Source organism: Gorilla gorilla, chromosome 7 (assembly GCF_029281585.2).
Source record: "Gorilla gorilla gorilla isolate KB3781 chromosome 7, NHGRI_mGorGor1-v2.1_pri, whole genome shotgun sequence".
Lineage (NCBI taxonomy): Eukaryota > Metazoa > Chordata > Mammalia > Primates > Hominidae > Gorilla > Gorilla gorilla.
In genome coordinates, this window is record NC_073231.2 from 136,724,508 (window position 1) to 136,740,418 (window position 15,911).

General features: G+C 40.6%; 1 protein-coding gene across 3 annotated transcripts in view; it reads right to left on the bottom strand.

Moving 5' to 3' along the window:
* The window catches only part of ADCY8 (adenylate cyclase 8), a 260,945-nt gene that overhangs the window by 153,688 nt on the left and 91,346 nt on the right, over positions 1-15,911 (bottom strand). For all 3 annotated transcript variants that reach the window (XM_004047533.5, XM_019031861.4, XM_019031860.4), the window contains exons 4-5: positions 10,493-10,604; positions 4,212-4,339 (exon numbers count right to left, since the gene is read on the bottom strand). In XM_004047533.5, coding sequence (XP_004047581.1) covers positions 4,212-4,339; positions 10,493-10,604 — 240 coding nt within the window. The remainder of the gene's footprint in view (positions 1-4,211; positions 4,340-10,492; positions 10,605-15,911) is intronic.

Below are 15,911 nucleotides of genomic sequence, written 5' to 3' on the forward strand. Positions count from 1 at the left end.
CCTATCCTACCCATGTCTATGGTTGTAGAGGATTTCTATCAAATGTTTGGATTGATCAGTGAGTAAGAGACTAGGGTGATTTTGAGTGTTGGTTTGCCATTTGCGCAAAAATTATAGATCTCACCTAAACAAGGAAACTATTGGAGTTGTTAGGTACAGTGACTAAAAATCCAAATGCCATCTTACCAACAGAGCACTGGCCCCTTGTTGTCTTTCTGCACTCTGGGGATTGATGGTATCCTAACTTTGAGAAAATGCCAGAAATAGGGACAAGGAGAGCTGCTGAAAGGGAAAGACAAAACCTCAAACAGGGGTCCATTTCTGACAGCAAATAAAGAGGGTCAACATGAAATCTGGGGACACCAGTAAACAAATGGTTTATTACCCTAACATTATGATATATGCAATACAATATTATGAACATTTGCAGTCTTTATGGCTTCTATCAAGTTTTCAAATTGGAACAAGCAACTTTGCAGCTGAATAAAAAATTCCATCTTGTGTAAGCAGTAATTGGTTAAGATTATTAACTTTTTGATAAAGCTATATAACTGGCATTTTCTTCTAAACACATTAAGGTGCAAATATTGTTCACCAGCCATTCCTCAGAGTGAAATATTTGACAGTAAGACTGGAAACTATAGAAGTCTGAGCCAATTGCGACCAAGGTTTATCTAATTCCAGGGCTCCTATTAATTCCTTTTTAGCATGCTTTCTTGCTAACTAGAATAATTAATACTGGACCTCATGTTACTTAGATTAGAATCAAGGAGTTGTTTGGATATCAATAGATTTTGATTCATACAGTTTGAAAAATACTTTGAATCATTTCTCACTGTTCAATTTCAAAACTCCAGAAAGGAGATCTTAAATTCAATAAAATGATCAGGAAGAATAAGGTCCTCTCCAGAAAGAGAAATAATAATGCTCTAAGTATCTTAAAGTATTTGATTATAGATGTCCATTTATTTTCCAATGTTATCTCTGTAACATATCTTTTACTTAAGGCTAAGATACAAACCCTTATGGAAAGTCTGTAGAAAGTTTTGCTGCTTAAACTCTGATGTTTATGTGGCTATAAATCACAGATTTTCAGAACTGGCGGAGACTTCAAAGTTGTCTGACCTGATTTTTTCATTTTGTAGGCAATAAATTTAATTGTTCCCCTAAAGGACACCCATGTACAAAGACCTCCAGGTGACATGTTTATCACTGTATTTCTAGGGCTTAGCCCAGTTCCTGACACATAGTGGAGCTCAATAAACATTTGTTGATGGGTTTACTGATTGACAGAATAAGGCTCACACACCTAATTAGTTGTAGAGATCTCTGATCTTCTGGGTGTCAGTCTGTGTTAGTCTGTTCTTGCATTGCTATAAAGAACTACCTGAGACTGGGTAATTTATAAAGAAAAGAGGTTTAATTAACAAGTAGTTCCACGGGCTGTACAGGAAGCATGGCTGCGAGGCCACAGGAAACTTACAGTCATGGCAGAAGGTAAAGGGGAAGCCGGCACATCTTACATAACAGAGAAGGAGGAAGAGAGCAAAGAAGGAGGTGCTACACACTTATAAACAACCAGCTCTCATGAGAACTCACTCACTATCATGACAACAGCAATGGGGAAATCCACCCCCATGATCCAATTACCTCCCATCAGGCCCCTCCTCCAACAATGAGGATTACAATTTGACATGAGATTTGACAAATCCGAACCATATCGTGGTCCCATTGTCCCCCTTTACACCAGTTAAAGTATTATTACAATTCATTCTAGTTTTCAGGGAAAAACTCTCAAGTGTCCAAATTAGCAGTTAAAAAACATCTGCAGCCTTTTTCATTAACCAAAACCCAAATAAAAGGGAACTCTGTGTTGGAACCCATAGATTCCTCTCTCCATAGTTCCTAAAGTGGAGTACTTCTGCATCTCTACAGAAGACAGGGAAATAGTAGAGAGGACATCTTGGGTCTTTTTATCTACCTACCTACTTGGTATTAGGGACAGTAAAGGGTTTGGTTTCCATCATATACTTCACAGAAAAGTACCATAAATTCTCATCCCACTTGTACATCTCCCGATTCCATTTTTTTGGCTTTATGGGAGACTTTCAGATAAATCCCTTAAATGAGGCATAAGGCCTCTGAAATTGTTACTCAAAATTTTTTCTTTCCATAGGATCAATGACCTAAGAAGACTGTGACAACTGGATATTTTTCTTGAGATATGATAAAGCTCTACGTGTGCCTTTCCAGAGGTAGGCTGCTGTCACTATGGACACATGCCTTCTGCTGATGGAAAGGTACTAAAAAGACTTTGGAAATTCCTAGTCTCTTTGCCCTGTGCTGGAATGGTAATCCAGCTGTCTTCAAAGAGGCTTGGATGCATGCAGAATTACTCTGGATCCACTTTGATCACCAAGCTGGCCAGCCCAGCCTAATGTAGTCTGGGGCGGTAGCCTAATGTAAGGCAGGAAAGCTTGGCCAGATAATGCTTAAAATTCTATTAAGAGATGGCGTAAAGGGAGAAAGAAGGTTTTTAGAGTGCTCTTGTCTCCTGCTCCTCAGATTCCTTCTCTTCTGAAAGAATAAAAATATGATGCTACCCAGACAAGGAAAGAATCCCAAATTTTGATCTTAAGACACCCAGAACCATGACCTCTGTGTCCCTCCTGACAGTCCACCTCCCTGTGCCTGGTCTGGTGTGTTCCTGCTCCTCCTTTTTGCAAGACAATGTGCTGCAGCAACTGCACACCCTACTCAACTGTTTGCAGAAGACAGCAAAGGCCCTGCAGTTTACAGACAGCACTCCACTTGAAGACTGTTGAGTGACCATCTTTGCTACATAGCTTTCATTTAGAGGCTGTACCCCTATTGCTCACTGCCTTCTTTCAACAAAATGTGGTTTTTCCTCATGGTAGCTTCTGGGAGAATATGATGTTTGCTAGTTTGTTTCCTTTGTGAAAACTGGGTTGTCTGTGGAAATATCTTTTACTGCAGGTGGGAAAACTTCATGTTAAAAGTTCATATCTGTGAAGCTACATTTTGAGAAACCCTCTATTATACTGATTTTTGCATGGTATGCTCTGATTCCACCTTTAAAATCTCTCTAAAGGCAGTGGTTTTCAAGGCTGGCTGTACCTTTGTCTCATGGGAGAAGCTTACAAACAGCCCATGGTCTTCCCTAGATCAATTAAGTCTGAGTTTTTGAGGATGTTAGTCACCCAAGCACTGACATATGTATGTGTGTGTGTGTGTATTTCTGCCTATGCATCCTCTTGTTACTGCTTTTGCTGTGGCTTTGTGAGGACGTGACACTTAGAGGCTCTGCAACCAGTTTGGACCTCAAGGGGATTGCTGACAATACTAAGACTCTGTCTGAAAGCCACACACAGCCTAGTTCCAGAGTCCTCAACCCCAATAATTCCGTCCCCCTTGATCCATCATCTGTTTGTCAGATATGCTGAATAAAACCAAAAGCATTTGCCACACATCCATGAAGCCAACCCTGGTGGCAGCCTTCTAGTAATTTCCTATTGGCCATAGGATAAAGTGCAACCTCTTAACATGACTGAGAAGGTCATATGGGCTCTGGCTGCTGCCAGCCTACAGTCCATCTGTCACTACTCTTTCCACCCCAGGCTTCACAGTAGCCATTGCAGCACATCCTGGTTTCTGTACATGTCCATCCTCTCGAAAACTCTCCCCTCCACTCCCAAGATCCTGTCAATGTCCACCCACCTTTCAGTCAACAGCTTAGACATTTCTATTCCAGAAAGCCTTCCCCAACATCCTACGTTGAATTAACTTCCTCCTCTATTTTCCCCAAGCACTTGGATTTGATTGATCACAAAGCTTATTGTTCTGCATTGAAATTTTTTATTCATTCATTCTTTCATTCATCTCTCTCTCTGCACTGTAACATCCCTGAAGGTAAGGACTATGCTCATCTTGTTCCTTGCTGCATCTCCACAAGGGCATTTGTAATACAAACTTGTAGCACAAATAATTAAAAGTGAGGTAAACTTAGAAAACAATGACGCTGACAGGTTCATTGGTTTATATGGGAGAACTAAGGGGCACACAGTTTTTGTGAAATAAGTCAAAAGGTTCTGCCTTTCACCATACATATGATTTACCACAAAGGGTAGGTGAAGTGGTCTGTGATCATGCACATTGAAGACCCAGGTAAGATGATGGGGATCACAAATTACCTGATGGTTTTGATCATGCTGAGACCCATTTCAACACAGCAGTGGGCATGGTCCTGGCGGGGCTCAGGAAGTCCAGACACGCAGTAGTAGCAGTCCCCCAGGATTTTAATACGAAGGCAGTGATGCTCCTGGAAGGAACAGGATAAGAGGGAAAGGTCTATGTCAGCAGAAGGATCAGTTCTTCAGAAAGGCTTGAGAAAGAGGCGAGCAGGGTTAGGTGGTCTGCAACTTGGGGTAAGGAGAACCTACCTTTGAAATATACTTCTAACTGTCTTTCTGAAACATTTGAGGTGTAACCTAAATGGGGGTTTGAAGGACCCAGAGGTGGAGTGGAATCATAAAGAAATTAGGTTTTGAGCTCAAAAGCTACATGGTTATATCCAAGCTTTGCTATGTACTAGCTCTATGGTCTGCACACCTGTCACTTGGTCAGGCCTGACAGAGTGCTCATAGTATCTCTTACAAATTCAGCCCCAAGCAATGTCTCTCTTCTCAAAAACAGCTGTGAATTAACAGCTTTCATCAGTCTTTAGCTTAATAGTAAGCACTTAAAAATGTACATCACTTAGGAATTCCTATTACTTCAACTCTATAAAGTTCCTTTCCAGCAAGGATATTTGCACTTTATGAAGAGGAACTAAGTCTTCTTATATATCCTTTTATTCGTTTATTAATTTATATGTTTGTTCATTGAAAAAATTAAAAATCAATTGGGCACCTATAATAAGGCAAACATTGTCCCTAACACAAAGATGACTAATAATAGCTCCTATTATGCACTATAAATAAAACAGAGTTAATCCTCACAACAACCCTCTAAGGTGGGTTGTTTTTTATCTCCATTTCACCGGTGAGAAGTAGTTGTTAGTTTGGTGGATTCCCAATCTTAAAGACACAACTCTTACAAAATTTCAAAGAACAACAAGCATTAAGAAAATAATGCATGCTTTTATATTGGATAGGAAGCAGCTAGATGTTATAGGTTCTAGTAGAAAGAGAACTTAAGGTACTATAGCATGGGGAGCCAAGGGCACTGGTTTACGAGTCACACTGCACAGGATCAAATCTCAGATACTGCCTCTGTCTTTTCTGTGAGTCTTTGGGTAAATTACCTAACCTCTGGCCTTCAGGTGCCTCATCTATAAAATGGGGATAATCATAGGGCCTGTCCCCTTGTGCCACTGTGAGGGTTAAGTGAGATGATGCAAGTGAAAGCTCAGTACAGGGCCTGGCAGATGGGGCACTCAATTAATATTGCCTCTTTCTATGAGGAAGAGTTGGACTCCAGGCCTAGCTCCTTCACATATCTGTTTTTCATCATGGACAAGTGACATTTCCTCTTGGTTTCCTTGGGCAGCTTGTTGGGGCTGAATGACCTCTGAGATGCCTTCTAGATCTGAAGTCCTAGAGGCTTATGGTTCTATGGCTGTGTGGGAAAAGGAGGGCCCCAGAGCTGGAGAAGGGGAGTTATTGATAAAAAGTACCCACTGAGAGAACAACAGTGCTGTTGATGCCCTTGCAGTAGCAAGCTGTAAAGCACTGTGTTGGTTTCCCAATCTCACCAGGAGTTGGACATTATGTTTGGGTAATGGATAAGTAAATATACTATCCCAAGAAAAACAAATATTAGACAGGGAAAAGAGAATCAGAACTGCCTCTGGTACTTTCTCGTCAGATTTCTGGAGCCTTGTCAACCTTCCCAAATGGGCCCAGATGCAATCTTCAGAACTCTGACGGCATGGACAGCCATCCCAGGATTATTTTTAGGGGATCTGGGCTCCTGTCTATTGGCTGCTTCAATGCAGCTAATTTTGCAACACAGCTGACAATTAGATCTGATTCATTAAATAAAAGAAGCTTAAGGCCTTCAGTTGTTTCTTCTAAGACCTTGAAGGTGTCAGGATCAGAATGGAACTTAGAAAGTTTCTTGTTCATTGGTGCTAGCAGTGCCCAGATTTGTGGAGTCAGTGGGACTGTTATGGAAAAAGAAATCAGAGGGTTTAGAGATGTTGTAGGGTACATTTTTTTTTTTTGTCAAGAAAGTATGAACAATCCATCAACAAACACCAAAAACAGCAACCCAAATACTATCTACTATCCCCATCACTTATAAAAGCAAATATATTTTTAACACCAGAACTACTGGAAAGACATATCTTCAGAATAAAGGCAAGGTTTTCTTTTTACCTAAATAAATTTAACATTATGAAAACTCACTACATTGCTTTTATCATTTTTAAAATCTCATGCCCACAAGTTTAAAATTTCCAATTTTTGTGTATGAAGGAGAATTTGAGAACCAGTGTTCCAAAATCTTACTCTGATTTTGCAGATCCGAACACTGAGACTGGAAGGCAGGGATTGGTGACTTCATCTGCAAATGGTCTTTTGGGGCATCGGGTTGGTATGAGAGACTTATGCGAAAGAAAGCCTGGTACCATCAAAATCAGATGCATGGATTGGCCTGTTGCCTGTTTGCTATAGGGAGGGATGAGGGAAAGGGGCATAACAAAAATTACTTTGGTCTAAGAATCTGACATCTGCATTCCAGGGAAATTTACCAGCTGTTTGACCTTGGATAAGACACTGAAGCCACTGTATGTGGGTTTCAATTCCTCATATGTGACAAGTGCCAAAATAATCTATCTTGTCCTTAATACACAACAGAGTAAGCTTGGCCATTACTTAACAATGACAATGACAACTGACACCTGGAAGTAGCCTTCTCAATGTTCAACATGATGCTCCTCATCTTTTTTCATTGAGCTTCACAATAAAACTCTGAACATGGCAGAGCAGGTAAAGTCACATCTGTTTTACAGATACAGAAATCTCAGTGGAGAGAGGGGAAGCTTCCTGTGCTACAGAGGAGCTAGCTAACAGTAACAACCTGGGCTGGATGTCACCCTCACCAACTCTGAATCTGTGATCTTTCCCTGAAAACAGAGGTGAAAGCACTTTGGAAAAAATCTAAGTGGGGACAGGAGCTAATAGTCATTGAGCATGTACTATGTGCCAGGCAATGTGCTAAATGCATTACACTTATCTCAGTCTTCAGGACCACTTTCTAAGTCACGTGTCATTTTACGGGTGGGAACAGCAGGCTTGAGGGAAAGGCCACACGGCAAGTAAGAGGCAGAAGAAGAATTCAAACCCATGTTTGTCTGATTGTGGGGCTCCACGCTCTCTCTTGGCAAAACTGCAGGAATTATGGCAAAGTCCAGAATGGTAGGTCTCCTGACAGAAGTGTGTTTTAGAAGGAGATTGTGTAAAATAGTTTATTACTCGTCTGAGGCAGACATTGGATAATGACGTGATGATGTTCACGTCCAGGGTTTGTTATTCTTCCAACAAAATGTGGAGCTGGTAGCCTCCTTGAAACTCTTTGAATCCCAAATACATGGTTGTATATACGCATATATATTATATAAAATTATTTTATACAAAAAAATAAAATGTATGTAATATATATGATACATTAAAGGCCTGGATTCTTATCTGTCAAGGTCTGTCAATTTGCAGACACATTTTTCTGATCAAATACTATGAGCTGTCAGATGACTTGACAGTAATATCTGAATAACTTATTTGTACCAGAAACTACCTTGAAAAGTTCACATAAAGGAAGACAGACTGCTTTGGAAAAAAATATTCAAAAAGAAAAATAAAGTAGGGTGGGGATCTTCTTGAAAATTTTATTGAGTTGGCCTTATTGCAATCCTTTCGTCTTGTCTTGATGACTTTGACATTATCAAAATCTTGGAAAATTCCCAAGAGTTTATGAAACTGCACATACAGACAGTAGACAAAAATTAGGAGATGAATGCACCAAATTATCAAAGATGGTTATATTGTTCACGGGGTAGAATCACAGGGATGTATACTTTGCATTGTGTACGTCTTTGATGTTTGAATTTTATGTAATGAACATGTATAATTTTAATAAGCAGAAAAACTCAATACAAATGAAAAAGACTCTCAAAGCAAAAACATTAGTGCTATCAGTGTACTTTTCTAAAAAGTTAGAAATCCCAAAAAACTTTATAGTATTTTATCTAATTGTAATCACATAAGTAGTACGTGAATATATTGTCCTAGTAAAAATGGAAATGTAGATAAGGTTGAAGTTCCCTAGGATGGCCTCTTCTCGTCAGACACACAGCACCCTGGAAGCCTGGTCTTCTTGCCCTCTCCATGGAGGCTGCTATGCATTCACATGTGATTTTCCCTTGCCAGACTCTGAGCATCCTGAGGGGAAGGACTGGTTTTGTCTTTTCAGTCTTGCGCAGTACCTGAAAAAGTACGCTTTCTCTTTCTCTGGGTCAGCAGGATTTACTGTGACACCAGAAACGCACCTTAATCACATCTGCCAATGGCCTTTGGATGGCCGTTTTTGTTCATCTTGGCATCTTTGATAAAAAATATCAGAACCATAATAGGAAATGGAATAGCTATGTGTAACTGATACCAACCACCACTGATGCAACAATAAAAGGAAATGGTATACATGTTTTTCCCCAGTCCCTAGCCCTCCAGCTAAAACTAACCCTCCTATTAGGAGGATCCCTCAGTTTCCACTTCCTCCTCCGCCCCTGTCAGTCTCCTAGCTAGTAGCTGTTCAGTAGCTGAAATTTATACTAAGGTTGCTTGACAAGTCCCTGCCTGTCTTTCTAGCCTCATCTCCACCACTTCGTACCCTGCACTTTATCCTCTAGCAATCTCTTCTGGTTTCTTCACAAATACAGAGTAACATCTTTATGCTTGTTTTCTCCTCTGCATAAAATATCCTGCTCTGATTTTTTTGCCTTGCTAATTAGTGTATAAATTACGTATAATAAAATCACCTTCTTGACAAATTCAAACCCATGTCTGTCTGACTGTGGGGCTCCATGCCCTCTCTCTACAAAACTGTAATAATAAAACAACCACCATAATAAAAATATAAATCAGCTATGTAATTCCCCAAATCACCCCACCCCATGCTCCATTGCTATCCATATGCTTACTCCATTCCCAGCCCTCCTTGCAGCTACTTATCTGTTTTCTGCCTCTGTAATTGTACCTTTTATAGGATGTCTTGTAAATGGAGTCATAAAATACCTAGCATTTTGTATCTGGTTTCTTTCACTTGGCATACTGCACTTGAGATTCATTGGTGTTGCACATAAGAGTGGATAATCCTATTTTTATTGCTGAACAGTATTGTATTGTATTATTTATATCATTTTTAAGACTCAGCTTAAGAGTCACTTTCTTCAAGAAGTCTTCTGTCATCTAAAGGTCATGTGTTGCCTCTGTGTTTCCATGGCCCCCAGACTTACCTTCCTCATAACACATGGCACATTTTACATTCCTTACCTATTTATGAATACCTAACTAGACTTAATTCTAGGAAGGGAGGAGGTGTGTTTTCATCATTCTCATATTCCTAACACATAGCAGCATGTACAATACCTAGTAGGTGCTTAAATGCAAGTATTAATATATTTCCCATAGAGTGAGGCAGCCTTAAGAGAGGACATTTTGATGCTCTAAAAATGAACTCCCACTGATGTGGTCTTATTTAATTCTCATTACAGCTCTGTGAAGTTGGCACTAACAGACACACTTTACACAGCAGGAAATTAAGATGTCTATTTGAACCCAAAGCCCACCCTAAAGTACAGTGTGATAATGATATTACTTCGTAACTCAAGTGGCTTTAGGACTATGAATCTGTGTTTTGATAGCAAATGTCCATCTCCTTTAATCTGTTTTCTAGCTTAGCTCTGATCAAGTCAGCTGGAAAATGAAGGTACTGTCTTGTTGGCTAAAAACAAAGCTCTGAAGTTAGGTTGATCAAGATGGTGGTGGGATGGCCCAGCAGATTACTGGTTTTTGAGAACGTGCTAATTCATCCCAGATGGCCATGGTTGGCTGGGAAACTGCAGGCCATCATTACTGCATGCATGAGCACTGAAGCTGCAGCTGGATGGCACCTGGCCACGTGCAAGGGGAAGCAATGATAGGGGCGTGGAAAGCAGATGAAAAGGACTTGGGTTTGATTGTCACTCAACCAGCTGTCTCTCAATTGAGAAAATTAATCTGACAAACCTCCTGCCTGAGACCTGTAAATAGCTAACATCAGTCCCCAGAATGTGAGATGGTCAGGGTCCATGCCTAGGGACAGGATGCAGAATGGTAATGACATTGGGGAAGAAGGCTGAATCCTTCTCATTCCTTATTCCATATGCAGTCCCTCACTCCTGCAAAAGACGAGGAGGGAATTAAATTCAACTCACATGGGCCAGTCGATCAAATCTGGCAAAGAGCTCGTTGAGCATCCTGACCAGCTCCTGAGCAGACAAGGTCGTGGAGAGGTTGGTAAATCCTTTAACATCTGCAAAAAGAATACTAAACACAGGGAAGAGGGTGGGGGTGGGGGGAGAAAGTATATTAATATTTTAGTCCATCTTGGGATACACATCAACACCATCCCAGCAGATAAACTGTCTTTGTGGTCTGAGATTTTAGCTCTTGCTGCCATGAAAGTCAGGAGGAATGTCTCAGTATTTAATAAATATCTCAGCAGAGAGTCCACTCAGGAGCTCAGGAAGGACAAGGGGACAACAGGAAGCCCTTTTTTCCTGTGCAGGGCTGTGTAGAGTGGGCAATGCAAACAATCCAAAAGAATTTGTCACCATGAAGATATCAATTTCTTGTGAAAAGCAAGATGAAACTTTATGAATTATCTCTATATTTTCACAATGAACAGCAATGCACATGCAATGAACACAGAGTAAAATGGTCACAAGGGGCAGGGGCAGAACCGAAAACCTCATCATCTTGAACCCAATGACAGGTACAGTACCCAAAATGGCAGGTAAATAGGCATTTCTCAAAAATTATGACAATAGGTGGCAAATCTGGGAGACCTCAGGCAGAATAATTAATTTCCAAATACTCTCACATTACTAAAGATTTCAGTTAGGTGAGGTCTTGTTCTATGTATATGGCCTGGTATAAGGGACAGGGCAGCTTCCAAAAGCCTTCTAAAAGCCAGGTTACTCTCTTGGTTAAGCCATCCAGTTACTCTGTGGGGCAAGCATAGTTCTCTCCATTCAGCCCATGAGGAAACTGAGGCTCAGAGATGCAAGGAGACTTGCCCAGCATCTCACTAGTGGCACATGGCATAGCTGGGATTGTCCATTTGGTTGAATTGCACTGAGGGACATTGCTCCAATTATCTTACCATGTCATCTCAGGGACCTCTGAAAGGAAAGATAGGACACAAAACAGGATACCATATTTGATCATTTCTCATTTTTCATCCTCTCTGAAAGTGAGATGTGTCTTACAATTGATCAATTTAGCTGTGTCGAGCTTTTTACATCTTTTCTTAGTGTTGCCTAAAATAATGACAAGTCTTACAATCAGCCTATGAGTGTAATTTAGTTTTAATGAAATAGGTAATTGGGCTAGAAGACATTGTGGAATGTGTTGACTTACATCAGTCACCACATGTATTCAATAATTCTTAAAATTCATCTCCTTTACAAACCCTTTTAAGAATTTGACATAGACTATGGATTATCTCTCTCCAAAATGTACGAGCATTCAAAATTTTGCACCTCACTTAAAGGGATTTTTACCTTCCGCAAAGTCCATTCATGAAATCATTAGGAATCCTTAGATCTATTGCTTTAGTTAATTATTGAATGGCTCATTCTTTCAGCAAATATTTATATATTTACTATGTGTTCAGCTAGGCACTGGGCTAGAAAGTTAGATTAAATGATATATAAGACCTAGTGCCTTTCCTCAAGATGCTGAGTCTGAGGAATGGAGCTGGAAAGACAAAAAGAAAAATGGAAACAGTGCGGGGTGATGATCACTGTGATTGAAGGACATATTGGGGGGTGACCAGCCACAGAGGGATCAGGAGTCTCCCAGTAGAGAAAAGTCTCAGCTGGTTCTTGAAGAATGTGATGAGCGAAGTGATTGGGAGGATGGATGCTCTGAGTAGAGAGAACAGTACATTCTACGGTCTGGTGGAAGAATAAGTATATGTATCAAGGTTCTGCAGTAATTCAAGGGCAGCCAGTCAGAAGGTATCACTGAGCAAGGAGGCTGGAAAGAAGAGAGAGATGAGGTCAGAAATACAGGTGGGGCAATGATGGAGAAGGGGCTGGTAAGCCAGGATGAAGAATGTAGACTTTGTCCTGAAAGTGATGGAAAGCTAGTGAATGGGATTTAAGCATGGATATGATGCCAATAGATTTTCAGTTTACTAAGCTACCTTTGGCAGAGTGACTATACTGCCATTGTCTTCTACAGTTCCGTGGTGGCAGAACATATAGTCATATGCACAGAATTTGAGTCTAGATAGATCTGGGTTCAAATCTTAGCTCACCACTTAGGAATTCTATGACCTTGGGCAATTTCCTGAACTTCTGTAAGCCCTAGCTCTGTAAATTGGAGATAACTGTCATACTTGACTCATTAGTGGGTAGTGTTTAGCACACCACCTGGCAATTGCCAGCATAGTAAATGTTCCTTAAACGTGTTAGCTTTTGTTATCATCATTTTACAAAATTATACGATAATTGCATGTTATATTTGAGAGAGAAAGAGAAGAGAGAGGTAACAGAGGTAGAAAATAATATGGCCATTCATTCGATTATGTATTACTTGTAGCTAAAAGCATTCCTAACTGTTGATGAAGCCTGAACTGCCAGGCAGCAGCAACACTTACAGAGTATTCACTGTGGACTTGGTAATGCTCTGAGAGCCCTACATGTATTCACTCATTTATTCCATGTAACTTATGAGGGAGAACCTATCATGTTCTTCTCCATTTTATGGAACTGAGGCCTACGTATCTTGCCTATAATCATGAACAGCTAGAATTTGAACCAGGAAGCCTGGCTCTGGCATCCATCCTCTTTATTGCTCAACTATGCTACTTTTGAAGAAAGAAAAGTCATTGCTATGACAGGTGGGAAGTGGACAGGCTCTTAGATCACTTGGTTTAACACATTCCCTTTATGAATCCATAAGCCCAAAGCTACTAGTATCCATCTGTCTATGGCAAGAATGGTTTACCAATTTATTTATTCATTCAACAGCTTATTAATTAAATGACTACTATACACCAGGCAGTGGAGATAAAGTAGTGAGCAGATGATAGCATCATCCCAGCCTTTATAAAGCTCACAGCCTATTGAAAGAACAAATGGATTCCCTGAGAGCTAAGGTCATAAAAGTTTCAGATGTCTTCAGTGTTCCAATATCATCAAACTTCTCCAGGTCTTTTGATCCCACCATACATTATGCATCTGTATCTTTGTACATGCTATGCCTGCTCCCTGGTATAGCTTTTTCCCCCTTTTGCTACCTGTTAAAATCTGACTTGTCCTTCAAAGCCCCACTCAGGTGTTAAAATCATGTTAAGAGTCTATACCCCTCTGGAGACTTCCCCAAGCATAGCCAGTTATCCCCAACTCAAGCTTCTCGCCCTGTTGGTGCCCCTCTCTGTCACAACACTTAACTCTCAATAGCACAATCATATGTGGCTAAGTGTGCTCCATCTATTAGCTGAAGAACAAGAATGAAGTCACCTCTGCATCCCACCTGCCCAGCACACAGTTGGCCGTATTACATGTTTCCTTAGTCCAATCAACAGAAACATTCAGAATTAAGTCCTCCTTCCTCAGAGCATGGTCATGGCCCCCAGTGGCATCTCATAAAATTGTTAGAAATGTAGACTCTCAAGCCACCTCTCCAGACCCACTGTACCACAATCTGCTTTAACTGAGCCGTAGATGATTTGTGTGCACATTTAAGACTCAGAAGCACTGGTTTAAGTCATAGTTGTACAGTAAGGATTTATTGAATAAAAGACCACAGGCAGAAACCAGGGCCCTGGTTCTCATTCCATTGCTTGTTCTGCCACCTCCAGGTGCTGAGCTCAGATCATCAAGTCTTTTGATTCTTGGCATAATTTGTAGCTTTCCAGGATGAATATACCAAGGGGGCCATAGTAATTTTCAACTCTAATTTAGCCAACTTTTAGCCAAATAAGTTGTTTATTTGGCTAAAAATAAGTCATGTTACCTAATAGTCACTCTTCAAATAGAATCCCCAAGGAAGCTTTTGCAGAGTTTAATAGAATCATTAGGAACATGGTCCCTGTGTAGACTCCTCTCACTAACTAAGTTTCAGATGTGTTCGGTGTTCCAATATCATAACTGTGTGTTCTTGGGAAAGTTACTTAACCTCTCTGAGCTTCCATTTTTCTTGATAATACAGCAAAGGTCATTAAAGCTACTCTGTAGGACTACCGTAAGAAGACAACTTGTAAATCATTGCATAATTCTCAATAAATGAAGGGTATATAACTTCTTTGGGAAGTTTTTACAAATCTGGAAGTGCTTAACTGCCATGCGGATGGATCTAGAAAGTCATCAAGTTCTCTAGGTCCATTCAATTGCATTTTGCTTGTTCGTGAAACTCTAGTCTACAGGACAGATATAGTGATCACACATGTTGACAGGGCTGGCTGGAAATTAACAGCCAGTCAAGAAAGTGAACAGACTGAGCACGAGTCTAAAAATGAGGATTTTTTTGATCCTTAACAATTGGTCACTAAAATATCTACCATGGCATAGGGAGACATAAAGACAAACATGTCTCCCAGACAGACCCACAAAATATATGTCAGCAAATGTGCAAATGTACATGAAATGGAATTGGCAGGGCCAATAGGAAATGGGAAAAAGAACCATGACAGAGAAGGATGACTGTCCACCAGATCCATGCCTCTATTTGCGTAGTCAATCCACCTGTCACTAGGAAAAGCCATTGAGCCACAGGCACTGTTCCCAGCCCACTTTGTTTCTAGGTGGGCACCTGGAATTGATTCTCCCTAATGGAATCTGAACAGAAATGACATATGTCATTTTCTGGTTAAGGTGGAAAAAAAAAGTGGATGTGAGTACTCTGTGCTTCCCCTTCCAATAACCAAATGCCGGGAGCTTTGAGGCCCAAGGGATGGTAGTTACAAAACAAAGGAGCCTTTGTCCCTGAATCACCCACTGACCAGTAATATCAGCAGTGAACACTTGCATGAATAAACTTGATTGAGTTAAAAATCACTGAAATTGAAAGGGTATTTGAAAGAGCAGATAGCATTACCCTAATGAATACAAGAAGTGTCTTAAGTATCTGGGGGAAAAACAGGAAAGATAAATACAATTGGGTAGGTGTGATGGAGAGCGTGAATGACTTCCAGTAAAAAGCTGGTGGCCAGGTGGATCCTCAGGTGAACCTGGAGAAGTCTCAGAGGTTGATAGCTGAAGTCAACTTGAGCGTTCAAAGAGTCCAGCTTTTAGATTGGGAAACGGAGGCCCACAGGGCTGAGGTGATGCAGTCGAAGTCTTGCCAAGGGTGTGGCTACCCCAGCCCACGTGGGCACACGAATGCCCCCAAGCATGGCGCCTTTAACCATACTCTTTCCTGATGAAGGTAAACAGTGGTATGAAATGTAAGTCAAGACTTAGATGTGTACAGCACTTTTTTAGGAAAGAGTCTTCAAAATTAAAAAAAAAAAAAAAGCCAAGGGAGAAAAAATAATGCACCAGGCAGTTTACCATGAAGAGGGTGACGGGCTTGGAAATGATTTCAAAAATGCTCCCAACACCGCAGCGGGGTTGCTTTGGG